Here is a 25,513-nt window from a genome sequence, read left to right on the forward strand (position 1 = left end):
GCTACTTTCTGATTAGCGCCTGTCATTGAATTCAATTTACACGCGTTGCTCACAACTAAGTGGAGTCGCTTAGTTATCTGTAGAACTGGATGACGTGGTGGAATCAGTTTAATGCCATTTAAAATTGCTCCTCCAAGCTTCTCCGTTCTTCCTGCGTGTCTCTGGCGCTACCATTTTCGATTCGGAAGCACCCGTTTCAGACTTGTCATTGGACCACATAGTCAGGAGCCTGAAATTAGGAGGGATCTAAACACTTCTCAGCCGAGCTCTGGAATGCAGTGGGTGACATGCGTGCGCGCTATAACAATTCTGCGCATGCGCCACCCATTTACCCTGAAGGCAGATACCCAGGGAAACGCGGGAGTATAAGCACCCAGGCGCGCGTTCTCGCAGTTTCCTTTTGAGCCCTTCCCAGTCCTTCAAACTCATCCTCTCTTCCTTCTAGACATCTCCATGCTTTCTTTCCTTTGACTCCACTAAAGTCGCCTGTTCCCCGCTCCACTCAGTATACCACAAAAAAACAGCTATTGACCCGAGGTGTCCAACGCCGATCAGCAGCAGCGGACGCTGCGTCGCCGCGCCGGTCCCGCCCCTTCCGCTTCGCGTGCGCGCGCACGGCGGGCCACGGCGCGCCCGGGTTGGCTGCGGCGGGATCGCGGCGGCGCCGGCGGCCGAGTCAGCGGCGCTGGCTTCCCCTCGGCGTTCTCACTTCCCTCCGCCCCCTCCCGTCGGACGCTGTCGGGTGGTTTCCTTGAGAAAAAACAACAAAAAACAAAAAGCCCTCAACTTTATTGTTCCTCAGCCCCACCTCCCGGCGCGCGCCCTCAGGATGCACGGCGGCTGAGAGCGGAGGGGCGGCGGCGGCGGAGGGTCGCGCTCCTCCGGGCCGGCCCGGCGCTCGGAGGAGGAGGAAGAGGCGGAGAGGGAATCACGATGTCCGGTAGTCGACCCACCGGGTCGGGCTCCGCCGGGACGAGCCCTGGCTCCTCGGCGGCCTCCTCGGTGACTTCCGCCTCCTCGTCCTTATCCTCGTCCCCGTCACCCCCTTCCGTGGCGGCCCCGGCGGCGGCGCTGGTGTCCGGCGGAGGCGTCCAGGCCGCGGGCTCCGGCGGCCTCGGGGGTCCGGGGCGGCCTGTGCTGGTGGCGGCCGCCGTATCGGGCAGCGGCGGCGGGAGCGGCGGCGGGGCGGTGTCCGCGGGCCTGTCGCGGCTCAGCTGCGGGGCCAGGCCCGGCGCCGGCGTAGGAGGCGGCAGCTCCGGCCTCGGCGGCGGCGGCAGGAAACGACCTCAGCTCGCCCCGCTCTGCAATGGGCTCATCAATTCCTACGAGGACAAAAGCAACGACTTCGTCTGGTGGGTTGACACCACAGTCCTTGCTGGAGAGGGCCGCTGGGTCCTAGGACTAGGGTGACGGGTTGGAGTCCGTGGCGTCCCGCCGTTGGGCAGGTGTCCGTGTGCCGAAGGACGGGAGGCTAGGGCAGAGTTGTTCAGGCTCGTGGTTGGAGGGCGGGCCGAGGGGCCCTGGGAATGCGCAAATCCTGACGCCGAGCGGGGAAATGCGAATAATAAAAGCCAATGTTTGGCCAGTGGTGGTGTGCAGGAAGTGAAGGGTTTAGGGAATTATAAATAGTAAGTAAGGGTAGGATTAAAAGGTCAATGTAGTGTTGTGCAGAAAGAAAAACGGGACTGAGAGCTTGAGTTGTGAATTAGGCACCCATAAATCAGGAGTATTTGCCCAACTGAATTAAATTGGCAGAGGAAGAGGACTTGATGGAGTTGCCGGTTGAACACTGGTATGGAGATTATAGATGTAAGATGAAGTGGTCTTTAGGGAAACATCGTGGCTGTGTAAATATTTCTCCTTTTTAACATTTTCCTTCTCTCTTCCTATCATTTTCTTTTTCCCTTTCCTTTTTTTGTTTTTAAATTAGCGTATAGTGCACAGTTTTGTGTTTATAATATACTTTGTGCCTATACTTTAGAACATACTTTGTGCCTTTACTATACTTTGATTAAGTTCATCTTTTCTACTTTAAATCCGTTGCAGATGATGCAATCAAAAGAACCTGTTCACAAAAAAATTTCAGTTTTCCACTGGATAATTTGAAAGAGGGAACATATTTATTCAGCACTGTCCAAGTGTATATAGCACACTGTAGTACAGTATGCTGGAATTTCTGAAAGGAAAAATGCTTAGTATAGACATTTGTCCTTAGAATTGGCATCTTGGATAATGAAGTGTTTGGTCTTATTTGTTTCGACCTATTGAGTGAAAGATAGAAATAAGTGACTTGAAGAGAGTGTGTTGTAATTTCATTGGGTTTGGATTATGATTTGTAGGATTATGAGAGTAATTGCCAATAATTAAGAAATGGTACCATTTTGTGCCTTCCCTTCTGAAAGGCTTAAATGTTGACTTAAAATGTTAGTGAAGTAGGAAGTTAGCTTGCACAGTCATTCATGTGGAAGTTGATTCATTCCAGGGTTAAAGACTCAGTTTTTATTAATATGAAAGAGCTAGGAGTTGGAATTACTGGAAAGTTAGTGTTTACACTTAGTTTTAGTTCCTGAAGGAAAATAGTGATGTTTTTGTCTTATTTCAGCTTTTCCTTAAATTATTCTGGATTTAGAATTAACTTATATTTGAGTGAAACTGGATTGTAATTGTGATTTATAAAAAATTCAGTTTCTGAATAGATTATTTGTACTTTTCCCCAATCAATGGGTCACATAAGATAGAAACTACTTAAAATTGGAGTTTGTAGACTTTTTTAGCTACCACCTGCATTTCAATGCATTTGAAAGTACAAAAATATTTCAGCATTTACATCAGTCATAAAATGGTATAAAAGTTGTGAAAAGAGAATTATTCATTTAACAAGTACTTACTGGACATTTACTTTTTTAGAAGTAACATTAAAGTTTTAATTTGTTCCAACTAATTTTTAAGTATTTCAGCCCAATCTCCTATCCTAACCATGTTATATATTTATGAAAATACCTAATGAAATATTTTTCTTAAAAATGTCTGAATATTCTCTAAATTTTTTATTGGTTCCTACTTGTCTATCTGGTAAGGTTTAATATTCAAGAGAATTTATCAGTAAGAATATTTTCTGTTTCTCATGTAATACTTGTTTTTGACTAAACAAATTGGGATAAGAAAATACGCATTAGGCAAAAGCCCTAGAAACTTTTATTCAGTTCTAGTTGACCTCTGGGTGGTTGGTCATATATGCCTAAGATCAGGTTGTGAACCAGTTCAAATTACTCTATACAGTACTTTATCTAAATGAGGTCCCAAGTTTTAATAATTATAGTAATTCCTATTCATTGTTTACACTTGGTGGGGGTGTGATTCTGGGATATAAAATCAGTGCCTTGCACTTAGTGGGCTGGAGCTCTACTGCTGAGCCAAACCTCCAAGCTTGCTTTCTGAGGGGCAGGGGCGGTTTAGGTTATTTTAGGATAGGGTCTTATTTTACTGTTTGTGATCACCACTTGTTGCTGAAACAGATGTGTGCCACCATGTATGACTACCTTTCCTTCATAAGACTTAGTCCAATTTCAGCCTCCACGTGGCCCATAAAAGTTGGATGCCACTGTGCCCAGCTGTAGATTGAGAACTAGTCTCAACCTTTCTCCCTAGACCTGCCTTGAACCTTGCTGATCTCAGTTTCAGCTGCCCAGGTAGCTAGGATAACAGGCATGAGCCACTGGTGCCTGGCCTGGCTGTTGGTTACACATTGTAAAGATAAGTTTATCCTTTTAATCTTATCCTTAGATCAGTTCCCATTTTATCCATCTTATCCTCCTTAGAACAGTTCTGAGAAATTATACGGAATTTGTTAGTTGACTATAATACTGTAGAGGCGCAGAGAGGTTTAAGTAATTTTATTTCAGACTGGACAGCTAAGGGAGAGAATGAGAATTCAGATTTCCAGTTTTTCAATATAGTGCTTTCTTTATATGCAGCTGGAAAGTTTCAGTCCTACTGTTAGAGTATATATGTTTAAGTGTGTGGTGATTGGAGGGAAGGAGCAGTTTCAGTCATAAAATAATATGTAACTCTAATAGATATATTAGAATTAGAGGTTAGGGTGAGCAGTTGTGTGTGTGTGTATACATACACACACACACACACATATATATACACACACACATATGCTTTCATTCATTCCCTAAGAGTATAGTTATTTTAAGTAAAGTCACATCTAATTTCAGGAGCACACATTGACCTTCCTATTTGAAAGTAAGGTTTTTATAGTTTGCATTTAATTATTTTATAGAACAGCTATATCAAGTCACATGTTATATTAGCAGTGTTTTGTAGATGGAGCTTTTATAGGTAGCTTATAAATGTACTTATAAAGTGTTTCATAGATAGCTTGCTGTTGGGTACATCTTCAGTATTCTAAGTAAGTTTACTTTTTTTTCTATTTTCTTTTCTGTTTTCTATCTAAACGAAGTCTAGGCTGAGAGGTTATTTCTAGCTTTACTCTCTTGTTTTATTCTATAACATAACTACTGCCTCTGTATTAGCTTTTTCAACTATCTGAAATGACCTCTGCAGAAAAAGTTATTTTCCAAGTTAAAGCAGACATATGTATTTGCTAGTAAATAGTATGCTTCTTCAGGGAAGATTACCTTTAACACAAGGCTGTTTTTTGTTTGTTTTTTGGTAGTTGAGTTTTGAACTCAGATCCTTATGTTTGTTAGGCAGTGCTTTGCTTCTGAGTCATGGCTCTAGTCCTTTAATTATATTGATAGAAAGTAGAATCTACATTTAGATCTACCATTTCACAAATGTGTGGTTGCCTATTTATGTAAAATTAATAATAGATATTCTTTATCTTTGAGGAACTCATTGTTTAATGAGAACAGTTAACTACATGACTACAATATGAACGTCTGTTAGTATCCCGACAAACACTAATACCATATCCTTTTCTTATTATCATTACCCATGTTAAATAGTCTATAATGAATTCAGCTGTTGTCTCATAGTCCTCAACATACACTGTATGAACCCTATTAATCACATTAAGTATTGAAGATAAAACCTGTTGACCTTTCTTGCTACTGTGACTGTTTTTTAAACTATTACAAAATGAAATTGATTAGGAGTTGCCATAGACTATCAAACATAACAGTAAAGTGAATCTGATGAAACTTTTGATGATGTATGTGCAGTATATGTGATATGTTTCTTGACAAATATCAAGGTAAAAATTGTATCACTGAATTATGAAATATAATTTTCCCTGTGATAACGTAAATTAAAATTTTAAGGGACATTTTAGATCATTGTAAATTTATAGGTCTAAATGTTGAGTTGTTAAAACATTTAGTTATTGAAATAAACTTTAGAGTTCGTTGCATTATTATGTTAATATCAGTCAAAACTTCCTTGAGTCTATCAAGTTGAAACTATTTTTTTAATGTATAAGCCATTTGGATGGGAATGATGAATGTTTCCAAACTATATCAGATGTTGAAGTATCAACATCAGTGTTAATGGAAGATTTAGGTGAATTAATTGGTAGTAAGAATATAAAACGGGGTTGGGAATGTAGCCTAGTGGCAGAGTGCTTGCCTAGCATGCTTGAAGCCCTGGGTTCGATTCCTTAGTACCACATAAACAGAGAAGGCCAGGGTGGTGCTGTGGCTCAGGTGGTAGAGGGCTAGCTTTGAGCGCAAAGAGGCTCAGGGACAGCGCCCAGGGCCTAATTAAATTCAAGCCCCCGGAGTGGCCAAAAAAGAAACACACGCACACACACACACACACACACACACACACACACACACACACACACACACACTTGTTGCTGGGGGTCAGTGGTTCATGCCTATAATCGTAGCTACTTAGTAGGCTGAAATCTGAGAATCACAGTTCCAAGCCAGTCCAGGCAGGAAAGTAAGAGATTTATCTTCAATTGAGCACCAAAAAAAAAAAAAGGAAAAAAAAAAAGTCAGAAATAGAGCTGTGGCTCAAGTTGTAGTGCACAAGTCTTAAGCAAAAAAACTCAAGTGGGTAGCGCCCAGGCCCTGAGTTCAAGCCCCAGGACTGGCACACAACAAAAAGAAGATGCTACCTATATTATTAGAAGTTAGCGTGAGCATATATGAAGAAAAGAATAAACAAAATAGAAGGCAAAGATAGAGAGGACACATAAAAATACATAAATGATTTTTAAAGGATTTTTTTTTGGTGTGTGAAAGAAAAAGCCTCTTGTACTCTTGTTTTCGTTTCCTGGAGTTCATTTCAGTAAATTCTTTTATATGATCAGAGGCACATAGGCAGTTCCTCCCCTTGTAATACATATTTGAGCAGAAGAAAGGCTGGCTAACAACCAATGTTAAAAACCTCCTTCCTATCAAGGTATAGAGGTTTTCTGAGGAAAAGGATTGTGGCTAAAATAGTTATATGAAATAGAAATCAAGAACATACACAGGGCTGGAAATATGGCAAGTGGCAAGAGTGCTTTCCTTGTGTACAGGAAGCCCTGGGTTCAATTCCTCAGCACCACATATGTAGAAAACGGCCAGAAGTGGCGCTGTGGCTCGAGTGGCAGACTTAGCCTTGAGCAAAAAGAAGCCAGGGACAGTGCTCAGGCCCTGAGTTCAAGCCCCAGGACTGGCAAAAAGAAAAAAAAAAGAACATATAAAGAAAGTTATGTAGCTCACATAAGTAATGTTGGTTCACTATCAGTAAGGATACACAACTTTGCAAAAAGCAGATATAACTACTAATCAACATATTCTTTAGTAATACATGCTAATTCACAACTACCTGTCAGGTTAGAGCCTAGAATCCAAGTTAATAGTCTCTCACACTTTTATAAACACCTTAATTTTCACCACCAGTTAATTCACCTAAGTCTTTTATTAACAAATACTAAGTCACTGTAATATGTGATTTCTGCAGAGAACATTCATCATCATTGCCATCCAGATGATAAATGTATTTTTCAAAATGAAGTTTCAGCTTGACTCAAGAAAATTCTTGACTGACAATAACAATGTAATGAACTCCAAAGTGTATTTCAATAAATGCTTAACACTACCTTAACATTAAGTCCTATAAGCTCACAATGATCTAAAACGTCCTTTAAATTTATATTTTTTTGATGTTTCACAAACTGATTTTATTTACTTTTTGGTATAACTTGGGGAAAATCTCTCCATTTTCTTCCTTCTTTCTTTGTTTTGTGATAGGTACTCTCTTTCCCAAATTTTCTTAGAGGACACAATCAAGGCCAAGGTAATCTAGTGCACCGGAAGCTTTTGTCAGTGTTAGTTCAAGGATGGGCATTTGGTTTTGGTAGAGATGATGAGACAAAGTGGGCTTTAAAAATTACAAGTAACAATTATTTTGGAGCTGTTCAGACACTCAAAACTTAAAAGTTCATAAATGCCAAATCCACACACAGTGCAAGTGGCTCATACTTGTAATCCTAGCTCCATATTAGGTAGGACTTGGGAGATCTCAGTTTGAAGGGAGCCTGGGAAAAGGTTTGCTAGCGTTATTTTCAATTAGCTAGCAAAATGCCAAACTGGAGGCATGGTCTGAGTACCAGCACCAGCTGTGAGCAAGTAAGCCATAGTGGGAATCTCTTGAGTTCAAGGTTCTGGTACTGTACCAGGAAAAACAAAAAGACAAGTAAATGCTAAGTCTAAGGTTTAAATGGAATATGTTTTATTAACAATTGGTGGACAGAACTCATAATCATGTGTTCAGTTATATGCTTTTGTTATTTAGTGTTATAAAGGTTTTAAATTTTTATTATTAATTTTTTACATTATTTGTTTGGTCTTCACAACTCATAACTCGTAGAGTTCTCATTTTGTTGGTGAGGAAATGAAGTCCAGAAAGGTTATGTCTTAGTTCACACAATTATAGTGGTGGTACTAGCATTTCAGCCATTTTTTTACTATGACTTATCAAATCATTCTATATTGTCTCATGGCTCTTGGGCTCTTCCACCTCTTTAATTTGAATTATTTCTCTTATTTCCACAAATTTACTGCTTCTTAATTTTTGTGTTGGTGAACCTATCAGAATAATTATTTGTCTCAGATCATGTGTTTTTAAAACTTTAGCAATCCCATTTTACTTTGTTGTTTTAGCTCAAATTCTGTATCTTTTTATACAGACTGTTTTTTTTCCTACTAGATCCATTAATATTAATCATAGTTTCTTGAAAATTTTTGTCTTACAGTCTTACCATTTGATTTAGTCTTGAATCTTGATTGCTTTGACTCTTGGCAAGGGTTTATTTATGTTTGCTTTGTGTTTATCTCATATTGGAGATTGTGTGTAGACCAGTGGAGACTAGGCAAATAGTGTTTTTCCTAGATAAATCGTATTTTTTTTTCCACAAGGGTGTTTTTGTTTGGATTGAGTGAGGAGTTGGACTGAGTTTGAATTTTTTTCCTGTACTTATTTTTCATATACCATGAGCTTCAAATTTTACTTGTGTTGTCTTGAGTCTGGGGGGACATTTGGGGTGCCCAAGAGCTTTTCCCTCATTGTTCATTGTCTTTCGTTTTCAGTTTCACACCTCTAGTGGAGTACGTTTCTGTCTATAATCTTTTCCCCTTTTTTGGAAGGGAAAAGGATTATCACAATATTTGTTACTTGATGATCCTTAGGTTGGTTCTTACTCATTGCTGTATTTATTTGTTGTGGCATATGCTTAAGTTTATTAATTTTGAGAAAGTTCATTCCCAGTCCATTCCAGTATTGTTAGACTTTTCAATGACTGCCTGAACCATAAATTTACTTGGTATTTAGGCTGATTTAAAAAAGCAAAACAGAACAACAACAAAAAATAGACTGGATGTCTTTAAACAAAAATTATTTCTCATAAGGTGAAAAGCCTGAAATACAGGCATTAACAGACCCATTGTCTGATGAAAGGCCACTTCCTGACTTGTGAATGGACACTTTTATGCTATATCCTCGTGTGGCTCAGTGAGAGCAATCTCAGTATATGATGTTCAAGCCATGTTATTTCACGTATCTTTGGCTCATTCCTTCCGACTGTTGCATGATATACATAACATAATGTACTACCCCATTCTACTCATAGTGAGTATCTAGGCTGTCTCAGATACAGTGCTGTCATACACTGCTGTTCCAAGTATATTAATACATATTTTCTGACTGACAAGTTTAATGGTTTTCTTGTATTTGTGTGTATGTACATACATAAATGTACATGTATACTATAGATGCACAATGTATATGTACAAATACACATATATACTCAGATATCTATGCTTATTTACATATAATCTCAAGAGTAGAGTCACTGGGTCATACTTATATAAATATTTAACATTCTATTTTATACATTATTAATAAATATTTAATAAATAAACATTTATGTAATTCTATATGTTTAATAGAATGTCTCTGTATGAAGATTCTTATTTCTCCATTTTGTCCCTAATGTACTTTGTAGTATGGTTTTTTAATAATTCACTGTTGCTTTAATTAGCAGTTAGCATTTTTTAATAACTAGTGATTTGGAACACTTTGTGGTTGTAAGACAGTATGAGTGTTTTCTATTCATTAGCAGTTTATAGTCTTTTCCATTAGGGTTTTCTCTCCTGCACATTCAGTTATAGGAATTGTGTGTGGTTTTACAGAAGGAATATAGAGTTCTAGGAGAAGCTTTAATGGATTTGTTGAGTTTTGCCCCTTTTTTTGGATGATACCACTATATCAGGTGTCCTTAAACAGTTTTAGATTCAAAATTGTCAGCAATGGTGTGGAGAAAAGGGAATTCTTATTATTTATGGAGATACAAACCCAAACAGCCTTCTAAAATAATGTTTTCCATAGAATGTGGAAGTTCTTGAGATGAATTCAATGAAAACTACCATATTATCTAGTAATCCTACTTCCAAGCAATTCTGTACCACGTATAGAATGAAAATATTCAGGAAGGTAAATCTTTACTAACCCCATGTAGACTTTTGCTTTTTGTCATTCCCTAAATAATATACAATGCCTGTTTACATAGTGTTACATTGTGTTAGGTATTTTAAGTCATCTGGGGAAGATTATACAGGAGGATAAGCATTGGTTGTATAAAACTTCTACACTTTTTACACAAGGGACTCCTACCTTTGTTGTACAAAGGACTTTCGATTCAGTATGTCAGTTTGTGAGTGCAATGATCAGGATCATCCCTTTCATCATTCTCCCTCATCTCCCAACCTGCTATATTTTATATAAGGAACTTGAGTATTTGCTAATTTTTTGTATCTATGAGTAGTGCTGAAACCAGGCACATATGGATGCCAAGGGACGATTGTATATCCAAAAGAAGTGATCAATATATGGAATACATATTTATGTTTTCATGTTCATTGGGTATTATTTATGCTAGCTGAGATACAGAATCAATCTGAGTGTCCATTGATGAATAAGTGATGAAAAATGTGTTGTCCTTAATAGAGTATTATTCCTACTGTTTGCCAGCTATATATAACAAAATGCATGGTAGTAGATACAGGATCCTGGTCCTGTCCTTGAGGATGCTGCCCTCATGATTTAATCACGCCCTAAAGGGCCCTCTCTCTTTATATAAGAACTTAACATAAGAACATTTTTGGGATATATTTAAACTGTAAGCATTGATCTTCACAAAAGAAGCAAATCCTGCTATTTACCACAACATGGATGAACCTGGAGTAGTTATGCTATATTAACCAGATATGCTAAATAACCAGATAGAAAAAGACAGAATGTTCATGGTTTTATATGTATTAAACTTAAAATTTATTTTCTTTTTAAATTTGAAGTTGAGAGTAGCTGCACACCAGTGGCTCAAGCTTGTAATCCGAGCCTCTCAGGAAGCTGAGATCTAGGGGATTATAGTTTGAAGTAAGCTAGGTCCGAAAAGCCCAAGAGATTTCATCTCAAATTATCCAGCAAAGTGCTGGATTGGAGCTATAACTCAAGTGGTAGAGAGCTCTAGTAGTGAGCAAGAAAGCTGAAAGGGTGCTTGGGGCTCTGAGTTCCAACATGGTACCAGGACAAACATAAAACAAAGAAAAAAGAAAAAAAAAAAAGAAAACAAGGAAGAAAGAAAGAAAAAAATAGTAGAACTATAGAACTGTGGTTGCCAGTGGCTAGGAGAACTGGGAAAAGAAGGAATTGCCCAGAAGGTACCACATTTCAGGTATGCTGAATAAGCTTTAAAGATCTAATGAACATCATGTTGGCTAGTTAGTACTATAAATAGTACACCTGGAATTGTCAGAGTAGTTTTAAAATATTTTTACTACAAAAATAAATGTGAGGTGATACATACGTTAATTAGCTTGAATATGGTAATCATTTGAAAGTATATACCTGTAACAAGTTCTGTACCTTAAGTATATCTTAAGTACCTAGCAGTCTTACTTATTGATGGACATCACAGCTGGAAAAGTTTGGAAAGTCCACAAGAAGTATTGGGGATCTGTATAAAGATTCGGGTATTTGTATATTTGGTCTAGCTACTACTTCCAGTTTGAATGATTGTCAGTTGTGTGTGTGTGTGGATTGGTGTGGAAGGTCCCTAATTGGATTGTTTGTTGTGTATGGGTACATATTTCCCTGAATCTGCTTTGTGCATATTCTTTCCCTTTCTTGTGATTTGTCTGTACTTCCCATGATATTTTCTTACCAAGGGGAATGGTTCTTTAGCCGTTCTTATTTTCCTTTATTCTGTGTTCTATTTCCAACAGGAATTTCTTACAGTTTGTGGCTTGTCTTGGTAACTAGAACAGTTCCAAAATGTCCTATTCTATTTAAGTAGGTAAAACAAAATAACATAAACAGAAATTTACTTTTTATAGTTGTGGAGGACGGCAATTTAAAGATCAGGGTGCAGGCATTGTATCTACTGAAAGACAGAATTTCTCATCCTCATTTGGACCTCATCACAGAAGGGGTGGTTATATTTTCTCAGGCCTTTTCTGTAAGGATATTCACTAATTTTACCCATCTAGTGATTCTGCACCAACCCTGCTATTTCTGGATCTGGACTATTAGAATTGTTTTCAACATTTCAGAGGTATTTGTTTGATCACTGTTAACTCCTGTCATGTAGTTATGTTAAATTCTCCAGGGAATTACTATTTTGCTCACTATAAAAGCCAAGGTCCTTTGGGTAGATGCCCAAAAGTGGGGCTGCTGGGTCATAGGGGAGCTCTATGTTTAGCCTTCTGAGGAATCTCCATACTGCTTGCCAGAGTGGCTGAACCAGTTTACATTCCCACCAACAATGAAGTAAGGTTCCCTTTTGGCCACATCCCCTTCAACATTTATTATTGTTAGTTTTCTTGATATAGGACATTCTTACTGGGGTGAGATGGAATCTCAATGTTGTTTTGATTTGTATTTCTTTTATGGCCAGTGATGTAGAGCACTCTACCCAAAAGACCACAAACAAGAACACACAAAAGCCACCAGCACAACAATGTTCATGGCAACACAATTTGTCATAGCTAAAATATGGAACCAACCCACATGCCCCTCAGTAGACGAATGGATCAGGAAAATGTGGTACATATACAATGGAATTTTATGCCTCTATCAGAAAGAATGACATTGCCCCATTTGTAAGGAAATGGAAGGACCTGGAAAAAATTATACTAAGTGAAGTGAGCCAGACCCAAAGAAACATGGACTCTATGGTCTCCCTCATAGGGAATAATTAGGACAGGTTTAGGCTAGTCACAGCAGAGGATCACAAGAGCCCAATAGCTATGCCCTTATGAACACATAAGATGATGCTAAGTGAAATGAACTCCATCTTATGGAAACGACTGTCATATCACTGTTGTAATTACTTTCAACATGCCATGTGAAACTGTAGCTTCTATTGTTGATGTGTGGTTGTACCTGCACTATCACTGTATCTTATCTGAATACATTGGAAACTATGTATACTGTTATTAGAACTAGGAAAGTGAAAGGGAATACCAAAATCAAGAGACACAGGATAAAAAGACAAACGACTACAAAGCAGTACTTGCAAAATTGTTTGGTGCAAACCAACTGAAAAACTCACCGGGGGAGAGGGAAAGGGGGAGGGGGAGGGAGAAATGAGGGATGAGGTAACAGTACAAGAAATGTATCCAATGCCTAATATATGAAACTAACCTCTCTGTACATACATCAGTTTGACAATTAAAAAAAAAGTCAAGATCCTTATATATTACTTTGAGTTATTGAAGTGGCTCTTAATACCTAACTACCCTCCTATTCTCCCTCTTGCTTATTCTGTTGACCTCCTATTCTCCCTCTTGCTTATTCTATTGACCTTCTTGTTAATTTGGGGGCATGTCAGGTTATTTTTTACCCCAGAACGTTTTCACTTACACTTTCTGCTGGATTACCGTTCTCCTAGATTTCCACAAGGATGATTTCCTCCTTACCTTGAAATATATACTCAGATGTCACCTTCTCATTGAGGCTTCCCTGATTACTCTGAACAAATCTGTTGTCTTTCCTTATCAGGCTCACTACAGCCATTTTGTGTGTATGTATGTGTGCGTGTACTTTCTCATTGCCATTAGTGTTTATGCTTAGATACTTTTTCTTAAGTAAATGAATTCCTATTTACAATTTTTAAGTGTCACTACATACATAAGGACAGGATTTATCAGTAAAGAAAGGATTTATCAGTAGCACAAGAGTTGATACTGGTTTAAGAAAATGAAGATATATTTTTCTCATGTAAAAGAAATTCTAGAGGTTTGATTATATATATATATATATATATATATATATATGCTTCCTGGCTGTTGTGTTTGTCGTAATCACAAGATAGCTTTTGTATCTATAGAAACTCATTGGAATTTGAGGAAAGAAAAGTATGATTTTTTATAAGCCTTTTATAAGCAATTTATTACTGATAGTGTTCTGTTAGGGAGTGATGTGGCCCCACACTATAATGAAGACTGGAATTTTGAATATTTTTGCTTTGGAGGGAAATAAGGGAAAGAAGAAATAGAATTGCAGTAAAAAGTGGTTAAGAACATAGGTCTGAATTTGAATTTTACTTTATTGCTTCCTAGGTATATGGCTTTTATAACCCTATGCTTCCATTTCCTTATCGATCTAAATGGATCAAGTAATAGGTACCTTCCTCATTATGGTATAGAAAAGATTAAATGAGTTGTAGGTGATGAGATTTGATAGACAGTTCTTTTATTTTAGCTGTCATTGTTATCAATATCTTTTACGTAGACACGTAATTGAAACTTTGGTATAATAATCTTATTACTCAGAACTTTTTTGGAAAGTGTTAGTCTTGGGCATGTTGATCAAGTGCTCTACAATTATCTCATACCCTCCTCCTTCCCCTTTCTTTCTCCTTTTGCTCTTTCCTATATGCCAGTCCTAGGGCTTGAAATTAGGGCCTGAGTGTTGTCTGAGCTTTTTTCCTCAAGGATAGCACTCTATTTGAAGCCACGGATCCACTTTCAGCTTTTTGGTGGTTAATTGGAGAGAAGAGCCTCAAGGACTTTCCTGTTCCATCTGGCTTTGAGCCACAATCATCAAATCTCAGCCTCGTGAGTAGCTGAGATTATAGATGAGAGCTACTAGTGGCTGGCAATAGAACTTTCTTAAGGGCTATATAGTGACTGCATTACAATATAAAAATTGTAGGCTGAGTTAATATGTTTGAGCCATTTAAATTTACTCACTGAATTTATAGAGTTTCATGGCCCTTTGGATCATTTTGCACACATTGTCCTTTAACCAGCATTCTCATAACATTCAGCTCAATAGAAATTTTATTCAGAACTTTATTTCACTGATGTTACTAATTTGCAATTACCCTATTGAAAAAGTTAACAATTCATTTTGTTTTCTTTTTAGCCCCATCTGCTTTGATATGATTGAGGAAGCATACATGACAAAATGTGGCCACAGCTTTTGGTAAGATAATTTTATTTAGTAAAAGGCCTTTTGGCATTTTTTAAATGTAAATATCAGTGTGATCAAGGAGAAATAGTGCTCTTTAAACAAATTTCATATTGTTTCTCTGAAAAGTCTTTACAAGTTTGATACTAACATTCTTATTACATAAATTTTGGGAAATAACTAGATTTACTATAGGTATGCAAGATGGATTTTAAAACACTTTTGTTATTAACTCGTAATGGGACCTTTGTTATTTTAGAATACTAAGAGTATTGAGTAATCAAGATCATGAAACTTCATTTATGGGGATACCAGAGAGGCCTGGTAAAGAAAATTGAGAACATGGAAAAAGGATGTAGAGTTCTGAAGTTCTGTGTTTTCTTTCAGAGTGTACTCACTGTTACTTGTACTGTTGTCATCTACACATCTCACATTAATGTATATATTTAAATTTTTAATTTAAAATAATAAAAATAGAATTTATTTTTATTTTTTTATATTTTTATTTATTTTTATTTTTACTTTTATTGTTTTTTGGCCAGTCCTGGGGCTTGGACTCAGGGCCTGAGCACTGTCCCTGGTTTCTTTTTTTTGCTCAAGGCTAGCCTCTGCCACTTGAGCCACAGTGCCACTTCTGGCCTTTTCTATATATGTGGTGCTAGGGAATTGAACCCAGGGCTTCATATATACGAGGCAAGCACTCTTGCCACTAGGCCATATTCCCAGCCCTAAAAATAGAATTTATAGATTGAGCCATTTTGATAAATCATTAACATTAACTGTGTTTGTTTGTTGCACACTTAATCTCCAGAACTTTTGCATCTAGTAAAACTGAAACTGTGTCAATTGAAAACACTCCAGCTTTTCTGTCTCCTGAAGACTGATAACAACTATTTTGGCTTTTGATTATATAAATAACTACAGATACCTCACAGAAGTGGAAAAATACAGTGTTACATTTTTCTGATTGACTTGACTTAATAATAATATCTTTTACGGTTACCTGTGTTGTAGTTTGGGTCAGAATTTGGTAGAAGACTGAATTGCAGCTGTTTATCCATTCATCCCTCCACAGATACTAAGATTTCTTCTACATCTTGTCTCTTGTGAATACTAGTATGAGTATGCATATAAAAATACTTCTTCTGGACCCTACTTCTAACTACTCAGGATACATAACCAAATAGTAGAATTGCTGGGTCATATAGAAATTTTGGTTTTTAATTTTTTCAGGTCCTACTATACAGTGGTCCTTAGCTATTTCATATTATCACTGAAATAATACCTTTTTAAAATATTCTCATTAGCAGTACATAATTTCTCTACTTCCATACCAACACTTTCTTGCTTTTCATAGTAATCATCAGACATGTCGCAGATAAGTAATCTCTATTTTGAATTTTTTTCTTTTTTAAACTTTTGCTGATTTATTATAAAGGATACGTGATTATAACGGATTATATTAAAGAATACAATGATGAACCAGATGCAAAAATATATAGGGTAAGGTATGTGGGATAAAGCAAGGAATTTTCATACCATCTCTAGACACGCCTCCCTCCCAGTACTTCTCCACGTTTATTAACAAGCAGCTTTCTGTGCTCTTTTTGAGATTGTATAGACAATTCACTGAATTGCCACATTTGATTAGATCATTGGCAATTGGTGTACACTTTAGTCTCTCTTCCCTTCTTGTGGATGGAGGCTAGACTGAAAATTTCCAGCATTCTACCTGTGTGTTGATGTTACCTATTTAATAAACAGCTATCTTGGAGCCTACCTACGACCTCTCAGGCCTCAGTCATCTCATTTAAGTTTTTCATTGTGTTGATTGGAGCTACTTGTAACTAGTTATTTTTGTAAGTTATTTATCTGTAGTATTGGCAGTTAGTTTAGCTTTACTATTTCTGTTGTGGTCTAATAATCCTTATATTCTAATTATCTTTGAAGTTGAGCTCATAATTTTATGTTGAAGTTGGATGTAGCATGTGATTCATAGCTTTCATTTAGTCATGATGGAAGGGTATTAGGTGTTAATACTATTCTTAATTAAAGAAAATTAAAAGCAGTAAATATCTTGACTTAGAAAAGGAACTTTTATACAGAGAAATGTAATATGAAATGTTAATATTTCCCTTCTGTCTTCTATTGTTTTCCATTCTCAGAAGTTATTACTAATCAAAGGATTCTTCAGAATCCTTTTGAGTACCCATCTTGGGACTTGAACTCAGGCACTGACACTGTCCCTTAGCTTTTTCCACTCAAGGCTGACACTCTGGCAGTTGAACTACATCTACATATGACCTTTAGGAGACTAATTGGACATAAGAGTCTCAAGGATTCTGGCTGGCTTGAACCTTCCTTCCTTGATGCTTAAGAGTTCAGCCTCTTGAGTAACTAGAATTTCAAGCATAAGCCATGTGCCCCCCAGTCATTTTTGTTGAAGTTACTTTGCCTTCTGAGTTTTTAAAGAAACATTTCAGTTTGTTCACATTTTCATAATTAATTTCTTTCTGTTCTGTTTGCTAAGAAATTCTGGTCATATGAATCTCAATATTAGGCTGATACATATATGGTGTTGATCTTTTTAGGCTGCTTGTTGAACAGTCATATTTTCTCTTGTCCAAAAAATTGATCCAGAATATTAGTGTTTTATTGAAAACCACATATTTATTATTTTGATTATTCTGAAACTTTTTTGGTGGTACTGTGGTTTAGACTTTTCAACCTTGATATTAGTAATATATTAGGATAGATAATACTTGGTTGTGAGTTATTGTCCTGTGAAGTATAATGTGTTTAACAATGTTAATGGCTTCTATTCAGTGGAAACTCTCTACTCCCTGTTGGGAGAACTAAAAATACCTCCACATATTGCCAGATGTTCTTTGGGGGACAAAAATTGCTTGCAGTTGGGAGCTATTTATTTAGAGCCAGCTCTTGAAGTAGCCACTACTTACGTTTCTAAATTTTACCTCACATTTGTCCAATCATTCAACTTTTCTCTTCTGCTACTGCCTTCTTTCTCCTCCTGCTTCATCCCTCCTCATTTCTCATCTGCTTTCTAGTCTTGTCTTCATCTTCTCCCTCCTTCTTCACTTTCTGTCCTTTAATAGATAGATGCACAATTGTTCAAATACTAAACAGAGTTTAAGATGGAGTTTTAAATTTGTTCCCTTAATCTCCATTAACCAATATGTTTATTTGCTGTTTAGAAAAACTTTTTGGTGAGTTCAGTAATCATTCTTTTCTTACTACATAGTAAAACATAACAAGTTACTGATTAACTTTACAGTTGGATAAATCTGGCTTTTACAGTATATTTTGTAATCTTTGTGTACTTACGTTATTTTAGGAAATCTTCCTGGATTTATTTTTTTGTGTGTTTTGTCTTGTTTTTGAGGAGGCAAGGGATGTGAAGTGAACTCATGGCCTCATGCTCCATTGGCTTTGCTTGATGGTGTTGGTATTTTACCAGCTGAGCCATGCCAGGCTTTTTGGATGTTTGTTTTGAAGACAGTTTTGTGGACTTTTACACTGAGGCTGGCTTCAAACTGCAGTTATTCAGACCTCAGCCTGCTTAGTTTCAGTACCTAGGATTGTAGGTCTGAGCACCAGTTCCTGTCTCTTAATTTTTTTGAATAGCTTTCCTGGCTCTCAAATTACAGCAATTTAGGCTTAGGTCCTTGTAAAAATTATATACTAATGTGAATATATTTTAATATATCTTCCTAAGAGCAGGTTTTAATATGATTGAGACCATAATCATGGCAGGAGCTAATAAAAATGGAAGCTGGCAGGCCCAAGTTTGAAACTTGTTACTCTATCGTTTTTTGGTGGTCTTAGAGCATGAACTCAAGCCTTTCCTTTGAGCTTGTTAAGCAGATGCATTGTCATTCGGGCCATGCCTCCAGCCTTTATTACTTTTGCTAAGTTTTGAGATAGAGTCTTTTTGCCCTGGCTAGAGTGAACCAGAATACCCTGTATACTTCCTGCTGTAGCTGTAAATGAGGGCGATAGCACTGCATTTAGCTTTTCTTCTAAGATGGGGTCTTGAGAAGCTTGGCTGACCTGAAACTGCAATCCTCCTGATCTTAGTCTCCCACTTTGCACAGATAACAAGTAAACACCTTTGTGCCCAACTGTTGGTTGAGATGAGATCTCACAGACCTTTTGCCCAGGCTGGTCTTGTACCACAGTCCTTCTGACCTCAGATTTTCAATTAGCTAAGATTATAGATGTGAACCAGGGCACTTGGCCATAGTTACTTTTCCTAACATTTATTTGAGTCCTCTGAGTGTTCAGTCATTTACAGTAAATTACAATGTCATCCTTCTTCTAGCTGTAGTCCTGGCTGGTAAGGTGGAGCCAAACAATATTCCCCCTTTAAAGCTCCACCTAGATCATTACCACTATTTCATATTGAACCCTATTAACTCTATTTCTGTGCATACATACCAATGGCAAATTAGGGTAGCAAGTTGGAGACAATATGGCAATACTTTCACATTACTCTCTCCCACTTGAGAACTCTGCTCTCATGTAACCATAATGGTGATTTTGTAGCCTGACTGAAACTCAATGACTTACTGAAAAACCTTGCTATTATATAATATATTGATGAAGTCATCCGTCTTTTCCCAGTAGTATCCCCAGCTTGTTTTTTGTACCTCACTTCTCAGACTTCATGTCTCAAGCCTTGATATACTGCTTTGATTCATTACCAATTAATTACAGCCTTGTCATCCATCTAGCTGATCAACCAGGGTGTCAGATTTTCAGGCTAATTCATTACCTTATGTTAGTCTTTTTTTTTTCAATGTGTGGTTACTATACTTGATAACTGATTTGCTGATTTGCTCTTGTTCATTTTTCTCTAGAATTTTCTGATATCTGCTCATCTTCATAAATGGAAAAGTATTTATATTTTATAAGCAGATATACATACAATTGAACAAACAACTATGTTCATATTATCGATATGTCCATTCTTTATAATTGCATATCTACTCAGTAGAAGAAACAGGCATTTGTATGTCTGCTGTGAATACTTCATAATGTCAACTTAAATCTTCTCAGATGTACCCAAAATGTATGGCCTGTTTACTTCTTTATATCCATCCAATTTTTACTTGCATTCTTGTTACTTGTCCTCTTGGCTTCTAAACTGTTTAGACAAGTGATAGTCAAAACAGATGAGTGAGAATTAATTAGAAATATTGAAATTTTTGATAGTGTTTTATGTAACATGGAAAATAGCATAATATCTGTTACATGGTTTGCTTTATTCATTCAACATTTATTAAGCTAGAACTCTTATTTTTTTTAATGTTTTTAAATTGAGGGCCTTGTACTTGGTAGGCATGTACTCTCCCTACCACTCAAGCCACACCTGCAGCCTGAGTTCTATCTCCTTTGCAGTATTGTGTTATACTTTAAAAGGTTCAGAGGTGAGCAAAACAAAATTTTCTTCTTAATAAGCAAGTGGAAGAGGTTTGACAGTCACATACAGAAATAAGTACAAGATGAGGTAGTTACTTTATTGGTCAAGTTTGTACATGACAAATAATTTGGTGAAATTTAATTTTCTAATGTAAATGGATATTGTCAAATCCACTTTACAGAAGTCATTTGCGTTTTGTTGCTGATAGTCTTTTTTTTAGCTATGCCTCAGTTTTTTCTGTAGGAAGGGATAGTGTGGTATTAAGCCTGTTGATAGGGAATATGGGTAGCCTGTCATAGAAAGGATAGAAACTAGACTTTGGGATAGTTTCTTGTATATTGACAAGTTTTTCAGTTTAATAATTTCTTTTCTTTCCTTTTTTGCTGAAGGTTGGAGATAGGGACTTGTGAATAGGAGGCAAAGTATTCTACAGAGCTATGTTTCTGGTCTTTAACCTGCTATTTTTTATGTTTTGTTATTGGCTAACGCTTTCTAAAATAGAAGCTATTTCTGATACCACAAATATCCTCCTGCTTATCTGTCACCTCTCATCTTTAATAATCTTTGCAAATTCTCATCATGGCTGATGATTTTTTGAAAGGGTAATTCTTGTCACGTGTATTCCCCAGTAATGATAACGCATCTCCTTTTCTACTGAAGCAGACTGTAAATTTCTCCATATTGGGATTTTTAGTCTGTTGTATTTGTGTATCTACAGTATTCTCTCTTGCTAAAAATATTGCTAAAATATTTCATATGTAATTTACTTAATTTATGTATCTAGATAGGAAACTTCCAATCAGGTATGGAGGGCGCATTGTAATACTACAGTAATATAGCCTTGGCATACATGCAAGCAGGGATGAAATTATTTCTCCAACATGAAGGTCTAGGTATTGAATATTACAGTGCTAAGCATTTACTTAGACCTCTGTGCTGTGCCAAAGACCAGTGTTACTTTGATTCTTTGTACCTTTCTCCTGTTCACTTATGTTGAAAATATCAAGAGGAGAAAGTAATTTAGAATAGTGGAACCTAATCAGTTTGGGTTCATAAAGGTGAGGTAATATAAGATAATTTTGCTATAAAATAAATGCATTCATTTTAGGGATGATTTTAATAATTTCTAGAATTTTTTTTCTGATTATCAGAGTAATGTATATTTTACTACAGAAACATTTTTCTGCAGTTTTTCACTCCTGAAGGAAAGTTTTAACATTGTAGTAAGTGTCCTTTTTAGTTTATTTAAAATACATGTATGCAAATTCTTTTTAACAGATGTGGGATTATATTGTACATATTATATTGAATGTATGTATGCATATGTTGTCACTTTTGTTCAGCAAGTTGGTATATTGATGCTTTTATGTCATGCCGATTCATCCTTTTTTAGTGGTTTGAACAGTACATAAAAAGGTAATTTTATCTTAAGGTAATACACAATTGTTAAAGGTTCAGTATTACAGAATTATGACATAAAGAGAAATTTTCTTATAATCACATTTTTCCATTTATAACTTACTGTGTTGTTCATCTCATCATATATATTACAATATAATTCTTATTGGCACTATAGTATTATGTTGGATTGATTTTTATAGATTTACTTAGTCAATTTCTTAGTGTTTTAAGTTTCTTCTATTTTAGTTTGCTACTTAGAGATATAGCTGCATTGAATCCCCTTCTGAATATACATGAACTTAGGACAAATTCCTAGAAATAAAGCTCACTATGGTAAAGGGATTGCAAAACCTCAAGGTTATTCCTACATCTTGCTTTCTATAAAAGAGCTAATGCTAGTTATATTTCCTTCAGTAGTATGTAAGATTGTTTATACATATTGGTGCTCATTAACTACAACAGTATTTTCTTGTTTTTCTTCTAAATCTAATCTGATTAGCTAAACTAGTGGCTACTTTTTTAGTCTTTTTTTTTTTTGCCACCACTGAAGGTGATAATTTTCTGATGTTTATGGACTAATTTTTGTCTTTGCTTGGGTATTATATTTTTTCATTTTTCTTTCAATGAGCTCTTTATGTATTAAGAGTATTACACTCAACATAAATGATTTGTTTAACTAAAGCTATAGGCATTTGTTTTTATGGTATTGGTATGTACTATATAAATTGCATAAGCTTTGGACTTAGTCGATATTTTAAAATTTTACATGTAATATGTTGATTTAATTTTAAAACAATTTATATACTATTCATCCAACTAATACCTCATAAATTTTGTGGTATAAAAAGATTTGTTAGATTATTTACATTTAAAATAAGTACAACACTTAGATTATCTTTTACTGGTTTGCTAATTTTTTGTTCATTGATTTAATTCAATTTATTTTATTCTTTCCCTGCTAATAGCTACAAGTGTATTCATCAAAGTTTGGAGGACAATAATAGATGTCCCAAGTGTAACTATGTTGTGGACAATATTGACCATCTCTATCCTAATTTCTTGGGTGAGTCTGGAATTATTTTAATTTTCAAAAATAATATTTTTCCCCAGAGAAGTGATAGCCATAATTTATTCAGAAAACCTAGCTCAGAACTAAGCAAGTTTCACAGGTACTCACCAAAGTGCTTTATATCTTCTTGGCTTATGAAAACAGATTTCATTTTTTCTACTCTATTTCTCAATACAGTATTTCAAAATCCTTATGCCTGATTATGGAACAGAAATAAGAATTAACAAAGAAAAGAGTTAATGGAGATGGGAACACAAGCTTGGGGAATACTGAACAGAGAAGGTAGAAAAAGGGTTGGGTAGGACAATTCCCCCAGATGGGGGAAGAGAGTATAAACTGGCCAACTAGTTGCAAAGTAAGAATTAGAGAAGGCAAGTATGGAAATACATTTTTGATTTAGAAATAAAAGAACTGGAAAAGGCAGATTTGAGACCCTAGCTACAAATGGCTAGAATTAGTAGTATGTAAGTCGGAGGTCAGTTGTAAATGTCAAGAAACCCAGAGATCTAGCCAGGTGTGATATTCCTTTAAATCTATCACTTGGAGACTGAGATAGAAAGATCAAGAATTTGAGGCCGGCCTGGACCACATATTAATGTTCTGTCTACAAACAAACAACAGTTTGTTTCTGTTGAATTACGTAAGATATTTCATATACCCCTATTGTCAGATACCTGTAGTATCTGACAAGATAGAAATATATGTGTGTATGTATATGTATGTGTATGTGTGTGTGTGTGTGTGTGTGTGTGTGTGTCCAAAAGTTTAACTGTTCATTTAGAAGAGTATCAGAGTATCAAGTTTAGCATGTGGTAGCTATTTGCACATTAGATTTTGGCCTACCAGAAATACTTACTTTTCCATAGTATTTTCTCTCAGTGTTGTACCTTTTTTTTCCTCTACTGTATACATTCTTTCTCTTCCCCATTTCCCTCAGTCTTGAGAATTCTCTTTCTCCTGTCTTCAGAAGTCTGACTTTGTTGAGATATTAATCTTCATAACCAAAGGGTACCTTTCTCCAACATATCATAGCCAACTTTGGTGTCAAATTATGTGCTAAACTTCAGTTTGGTAATGAAAATCTAAGAACTGTTACTCTGCAACAGAAATAGTGAGACTAAGTTAATATGCTAACACTGCAAATAAATAATGTATGAAGATGGCTCGTTACAAGTGCCATCTCCAGTCCAAAAATGCACAAGTAAAATGCGATGACAGATGCGTGGGAGCTCCTAGGTAGGCTCGTTGTACCTGGCTGTCAAGAGAAACCAAGCACACAAATAGGAAGAGAGTCTGAATTGTGCACCAATGGTCAGTGATATATCGAATCAACTGTGGCAACTCAGTGAATCATCTATAGAACTCCCATAAAACGGCATAGAAAGCTCCTTGTTGATTAACCTGTAGAGGTGCTAGGAGGGAGGCACGGCTAGAAATGGTATGAAAAATTTCCCACGTAACTTTATTTATGTCTGCATCTGGTTCATCATTAGATCCTTTAAGGCAGACTTTGTAATAAATAGCAAACATTTAAAAAAAGGAAAATGCCAAAAAAATAATTCAAAATACACAGATTACATGTCTGTGATGTTTAATGGCTTCTGTGAAAAGAAAACAAAAGCAAGTGTTGGTATAGATGTAGAGAAATTATGTACCTATAGTGAGAATATAATACATATTATTTTATTGATAATAAAAATAGGTAAAGAATACAATATGATGGTTCCTGAAAAATTAAAAAACCCAAATTTCTATATGATCAGACAATTCTACTGTTGAGTTATATATCCTGAATAGTTGTAATTAGGGTCCAGAAAAGGTATTTTTATATGAATGCTCATAGCAGCAGCATTCCTAAGAGCCAAGAGGTGGAAGCCACCTTAATGTCTGTGGAGGGCCGAATGGATAAACAAATATGTATGCTTAAAATTCTGATCCTTGTTACAACATTATCAGGTGGCTCAGTCCTCTTCATCTCCCAACTTTGTTGATAGTCTCAACTATAATCAAATCTTAGTCTGTAGCTCCCCCAACGCCTCCTCTTTTGTCTATTTCACTGTTTTCTCTATATGTAAAATTTGTAACTAACATTTTCTTGAGAATTGAGTGAACCTGCTACCCATTAATGTAAAGGGCAAGGAATTTAAAGTTTTAAATCTGTTTAGGCTTAGGTGTGTGGCATGTGCCACCATTCCTAGAACCTAGGCTACCTAGAGAGAACTTGTCTCCAAGAAAACACACATGTGCGCGAGCGCACACATGCGCACACACACACACACACACACACACACACAGCAAGCAAGCCTGTTTTGAAAAGTAAGAACATATGAAGCCCTCACTAATATCAGTCATTGTTTTAACAGCTTTATGAACATGGATTATTTACTCTTCATGGCAATATTTTTGAGATACTGCTATTATCCTCAGATAAGCAGACCTGAGGCCCAGACAATGTTGTGTGTGTGTGATTTATATAAAGTTATACAGCAATTAAGTGATGGAGTTGGGATGTGGTCTTTAGTAATTTTGTTTAAGAGTTTATACTTTTACTATAATTGTCTTGCCTCTAAAAAGACAATTGGTGGAGTAGAACTTTTAGCAGTAAAATCCATTTTTCTTGGTACTAAGATGTTGTTGTCAATACTGTGAATGTTGCAAGACTT

The 25,513-nt window shown here is 36.4% G+C and overlaps 1 protein-coding gene across 2 annotated transcripts in view; it reads left to right on the forward strand.

Moving 5' to 3' along the window:
- Positions 1–662: 662 nt before the first annotated feature.
- Cop1 (COP1 E3 ubiquitin ligase) overlaps positions 663–25,513 on the forward strand; it is a 96,985-nt gene continuing 72,134 nt past the window's right edge. Inside the window, exons 1-3 of one of the 2 annotated variants that reach the window (XM_048356422.1) lie at positions 663–1,352; positions 14,893–14,952; positions 22,747–22,844. In XM_048356422.1, coding sequence (XP_048212379.1) covers positions 934–1,352; positions 14,893–14,952; positions 22,747–22,844 — 577 coding nt within the window. In that variant the 5' untranslated portion in view covers positions 663–933. The remainder of the gene's footprint in view (positions 1,353–14,892; positions 14,953–22,746; positions 22,845–25,513) is intronic. The other variant, XM_048356421.1, reaches the window with a different exon arrangement.

Source organism: Perognathus longimembris, chromosome 11 (genome assembly GCF_023159225.1).
Source record: "Perognathus longimembris pacificus isolate PPM17 chromosome 11, ASM2315922v1, whole genome shotgun sequence".
Taxonomy (NCBI): domain Eukaryota; kingdom Metazoa; phylum Chordata; class Mammalia; order Rodentia; family Heteromyidae; genus Perognathus; species Perognathus longimembris.